This window comes from Vipera ursinii (assembly GCF_947247035.1).
Source record: "Vipera ursinii genome assembly, chromosome: 1".
Classification (NCBI taxonomy): domain Eukaryota; kingdom Metazoa; phylum Chordata; class Lepidosauria; order Squamata; family Viperidae; genus Vipera; species Vipera ursinii.
Genome location: NC_139512.1, coordinates 117,338,981 through 117,344,625, shown reverse-complemented (window position 1 = coordinate 117,344,625; position 5,645 = coordinate 117,338,981). Strand labels below are relative to the sequence as shown.

The window sequence follows — 5,645 nt, the reverse complement described above, 5'->3', positions numbered from 1 at the left end:
GGGCCTCCTCAGGGTGCCGCCGGTCAAAGAATGCCGACTGGTGGCCCCCAGGGGGAGAGCGTTCTCTGTGGGTGCACCGGACTTATGGAACCATCTTCCGGTAGAGCTCCGGATGGCGCCCGACCTCCGCTCCTTCCGGCGCGACCTTAAAACCCATCTCTTTAAGGAAGCGGGCCTGGCCTGATGGGATGGGGTGGGTTTGTTATTATGACTTTAATTTTAAATTTGTACTATTTGTACTATGGGCATTGTTTAATCATGTTTTAATAATTTTAACTTTTGTATTTGTCTTTTACGTATTGCCCTGTTAACCGCCCTGAGTCTCTTGAGAGAAGGGCGGTATATAAATTAAATAAATAAATAAATAAATAAATAAATCCAGTTAATCCTTCTAAGAGAGCCTTCTGTGAAACTGTCATATTTCTAGCCAAAATTTTAGTTTTCTGTGTATTTACTTTAAATCCAGAAACCTTCCCATATTGTGTTATTATCTCCATCAGGTCCACAACAGAGTTCTCTGGCTGGGTCACTGTAACAACCAGATCATCTGCAAATGCTCTCAATCTATAGTCCTGATCTCCAACTTGTATCCCCTTAATTTTTTCCGAGTTCCGAATCTTAACCAATAGTATCTCTAATGTTAACACAAATAACAAGGGCGATAACGGACACCCTTGCCTTGTGCCCTTCTCAATATTACATGCTGCTGTCAGGCTATTGTTAACTATGATTCGGGCAGTTTGTTTTTGATATAATGCCCTAATCGGCTGTAAAAAATTTCCCCCAAAATCCATTTTATCTAAAACTTTCAACAAAAATTGCCAATTCAATTGATCAAAGGCCTTTTCAGCATCTAAAAAGATTAGCGCTGCAGAGATCTGGTTGTGCCTTTCCAAAAACTCTAACACATCAACTATATGTCTCACATTATTTTTCATTTGCCTACCACTAATAAACCCCGTTTGATCCCCATGAATCACCTGTTGCAGAACCCTCATCAGTCTATTAGCCAAAACCTTAGCAAATATCTTATAATCTGTATTTAAAAGCGATATCGGTCTGTAATTTTTAACTTGAGTAGCATCCTGGTCTTCCTTCGGAATCAAAGAGATAAAAGCTGTTCTCCAAGACGGTGGCACCTTTCCCCCCCTCTGAATTGTCTGAAACAGTTCCTTTAACGGCTTTATCATCTCAAATTGTAAATTTTTATAATAGGCCGCAGTCAAGCCATCCGTGCCTGGCGCTTTATCCACCTTCAGTTCCTTAATTGCTGTAAGAATTTCTTCTTCTGTAATCAGTTGATTAATCCCCTCTTTTTGTACTTGCGTAAGAACCGGGATGCTAGCATTCTCCAAGTATATATCAATATCTTTTACATTAACTTCCTCTTTAGTATATAATTTCGAATAAAAATCCACAAAAGCATCCTTAATAAGATTCTGTTGAAACACAACCCTTCCTTTATACTCAATCTTATCTATATTAGAGGCCCTTTGTTTTTTCCTCAGTCTATAAGCTAACCATCTGCCTGGTTTATTAGCGTTACAAAAAGTATTGTGCCTAGCAAACCGCAGATTGGTTGCCACTTGATCTGCCATTAATTTATCAAATTGTCCTCTTAGCAGTCTAATAGCCTCCTTGATCTTCACATCCTCTGCATTCAAAATCAAAGCCTTTTCTTTTTCCTTTATTTCATTCTCCAGTTCTTTCCTTCTAGTTTCCACTGCACGTCTATGTCTATTATTCATATATATCAACACCCCTCTCATATAGGCCTTGCTAGCATCCCAAACCATGTCCATAGAGGTACCCTTATTCATATTAATCTCAAAAAAATCCTTCATCCGCTGTTTGCATTCATCCACATTTCTCTGATTTCTAAACAAATTCTCATTTACGCGCCACGAGCGCCTGTCTCTTTTCTCCTTATCAATCTCCAACCAAACTGGACTGTGGTCAGAAATAGTTCTTGCACAAATCTTCACCTTTTTAGTTCTCAAAAAAAAATCATTAGTCAACAAAATAAAATCAATCCTCGAAAAAGATTGGTGTCTGTCAGAATAAAAAGTATAATCCTTCTCCTGCAAGTGTCTCTCACGCCAAATATCTCGCAATTCCAGGTCATCCTTCATTTCAAAAAAAGATTTAGGCAATCTAGCATGACTTGGAATGCGCTTAAAAGCTCCAGCCTTGTCCAACTGTACATCCAAAACACCATTCCAGTCTCCCATAAAAATAAAAGATTTATAATCCAACTGGGTAAGCTTTGTGTGGAGTAAGCTAAAAAAATCAGCTTGTTGTTGGTTAGGTGCATATAATCCAACTAGAAGCGTCTTTTTACCTTCTAACAACAGCTCAATCATAACATATCTTCCATGCTTATCTGCTTCAATTAAGTCTGCTGTTAGGGCACTTTTAACATAAACAACCACTCCATTTTTCTTATTCTCTGCAGAGGCAACAAATTGCGTACCCAGTCTCGAGTTCAATAAATGCTTTTGATCCAAAACTCTAATATGCGTTTCTTGCAAACATATAACATCTATCTTAAATTGTTTTAAATATTGAAAAACTTTCTTCCTCTTCTGCGGTGAATTTAGTCCATTAACATTCCAGGTTAGAAATTTAGTTGCCATGCATATCCTCCAAAAGCTCTTGGACCACAGCTTTGATAGGACTAACTTCTTTAGGCCGTGCTCCTCCCACAGCTTGACTATATGTACGTTGTGAAAAATCTGAAGACTTTTGCTGATCTTGTTCTTTTATTTTCTTTGCTCGTTTTAAAGCAGCACGCGTTACTCTTTGCTCTCTAGGATCATCCAAAGAAGTTACTGCTTGATCTCCTCCAGCACCACTTTCCTCTGTTTCATCCTCTTGATGTTCTCCTTCTCCAGATCCCTTTCCAGCTTCCAGAAGTGTTAATGGGGTTGCTTTTAAGACATTATTGTAGAAATCACGCGCTTGCTTCACAGTAATCAGCCGATACCTTTTACCTTCATGCATCACCATCAGCCCATCTGGAATCTCCCATCTGAACCTTATATCTCTTTGCTTAAGCTCATGCACGAGAAATGTATAGTCCTTCCTTCCCCTTAAAATCCTTGGAGGAATTTCTTTTAAAACCAAGACTTCTTGTTCAGCAATCACCACTTTAGCATCATAGGCAGCTTGTATAACTTGATCTCTAATCTCTCTTTTTGCAAAATAAACCACCACATCTCTAGGCAACTTTCTCTGTCTGGCAATCCATGAATTCACCCGAAACACTTTATCCATAGCTGCTCTTATTTCAGATGCTGGCTGGTTTAATACCACTTCGAAAGCCTCAGAGATCAGCTGCTTTAAATCTTCTTTAATATTCTCTTTTAAACCTCTGATTCTGACAGCAAACTGCATCTGGTAATATTGGGCTAGGCTTAACTCCCTTTCCACTTTGTCTCTTGCATTTTCATTCTCCCGTGCTTTTACTTCTAATATAGCATTCCTTTGAGCCAGATCATCCATTTTTTCATCTAATTCTTCCACACATTCCGCCACTTTATGCACTGAAGACAAAATGTCTACCTTCATCACGCTGAACTTCTGCTCCATCCTCTCTTCCATTCTCTCCTCCAACTTCTCCAATTTCTCCTCCATCTGTGCAAATTTATCACCCATTGATTGATTGATTGAGTCCAAAAGTTTATCCAGAGCATCTCGTAAGTCCTTCGATGTCAGCGCTTCAGGAGGGTGCAACGCCTGTAATGATGATTGTTGCACCGGCGAGGATCCACCGCTCCGAAGAGTTTTAGGGGGAGGTTTCGCCGCCATCTTTTAGTCCTCAATTATGACGCACTTTCACTTAAAGTTTAAAAAGTCCAACAAGCTAGAGAGTATAGTAAAATAATCCTCTTCACCTTTGCCTCTTGTACCGCTCTGCCTGCTCCTTTAAATCATAGTCCTTTCTTCAGGTAGGGATGGTTCGCAGACGCCTGGCTCTGCTCCAAGAAGTTCGGAGCAGAGACGCCGGCCAGCTGGGAGCAACCCAGGCTTCGGGGGAGTTCAATCCTTCAGCCGCCCAAGCTCCAAGCTCAGGTGGCCCCGGAGAACTCTACCCCTACCTGGGGCCTCACCCCCTCCTCTTCTCCCGAGGAGGGGGCTTCAATTTCGCCCGAACAGCTGATCGGCGCTGTTTCGGGCAAAAAAACAAACAGCTGAGCCGCGGGCAGCCCGGGAAGGCTGTCTTCGGCGCCGCGCCGCCACCGGAAGTCAGGAAATAGAGATTTTTATTAAGTTACCTATTAAATTTGTCTAGGACCACATCCTTTAAAAATGTATGTATACCCAAGGTGATTTTATCACACCTTCTAGATAAATCTTTTGTATGTCCCTCCCTCTCAAATCGCCACCCTAACAAGCTATTGTAAAACAAAATTTCTTCCTTTCCAAATCCATATATGGTCAAGAGATTTTGACATAGCGTCTTTCACTTCCTTGTTCCTCAGGCTGTAGATCACGGGGTTCAGCATGGGGATCACAACTGTGTAGAACATAGAGGCCCATTTGTCTTGGTCCATGGAGTAGCTAGAACTTGGCCGGAAGTACATGAAGAGCATTGTCCCGTGATATATCCCAACAGCTGTCAAATGAGAGGCGCAGGTGGAAAATGCTTTGTGCCTGCCCACAGCAGAGCGCATTCTCAAGATTGTAGCCAGAATGTAAACATAGGATACAAGAATCATTCCAATGCTGCTTGCTTCAACAAAGCCAACAAAGGTAAATAACACAATCTCACTAATATAGGTATCAGAACAGGAGAGTATTAGAAGTGGAGGCTCATCACAGAAGAAGTGATTGATAACATTGGAGCTACAGAAAGATAGCCGGAATGTAGAGGAAGTTTGTATCATTGAATCTAGCAGGCCTGCAAAGTACGCAATAGTGATCATTTGCCTGCAGGCCTTTTTGTTCATGACGGTTGGATAGACGAGTGGATTGCAGATGGCCACATATCTGTCATAGGCCATCACAGCCAACAAAAGGCATTCTGCATCTGCAAGGATAGCAAATAGAAAGAGCTGCGTAACACAGCCACTGTAAGAAACCCTTTTAGTTTCACTTAATAAGTCAATCAGCATTTTAGGAGCAATGGTTGAGGCACAGCAGAGATCAACAAAGGAGAGATGACCCAGGAAGTAATACATGGGTTTGTGAAGTTGGGGTTTAATGTAAATCAACAGAATGATCCCCAGATTGCCTAATACAGTGATGACATAAACCAAGAAGAAAACTGTAAAAAGAACCAGCTGCATTTTGGGATTATCTGTGAATCCTTGAAGAATGAATTCAGTAATGGCAGAACCATTTCCTTTATCCATGATTTCTTGAAGAGATGGATTGGTTCAGGTGATTTGCTTATCCTGAAGTGTCTGTCTGATCCCTTGTAAAGAGAGAGAATATTATATTACTTAGGGCTTCACCTGTGTTCCTATGTTCATGCAAAAAGAAACTATATTTTTTTCAAGAGGGTTGGGACCACACTACTTATACCTAACTCAGCATACAGCATATTTGCTAGGTGAAATTTGTTTATTATGCAAAATTTTATATATATTCTCAATGTAGTCATTGAGAATATATATAAAATTCTAATATACCTGCTTCGT

At 40.7% G+C, this 5,645-nt stretch overlaps 1 protein-coding gene across 1 annotated transcript; it reads right to left on the bottom strand.

The window, feature by feature from the left end:
* Positions 1–4,397: 4,397 nt before the first annotated feature.
* On the bottom strand, positions 4,398–5,357 carry LOC310641412 (olfactory receptor 5AR1-like; the record flags this gene model as incomplete). The annotated part of the gene is made up of 1 exon (XM_083364452.1): positions 4,398–5,357. One exon carries the CDS (start codon positions 5,355–5,357, stop codon positions 4,398–4,400), a length of 960 nt encoding a protein of 319 aa, XP_083220578.1.
* Between the last annotated feature and the right edge of the window lie 288 nt (positions 5,358–5,645).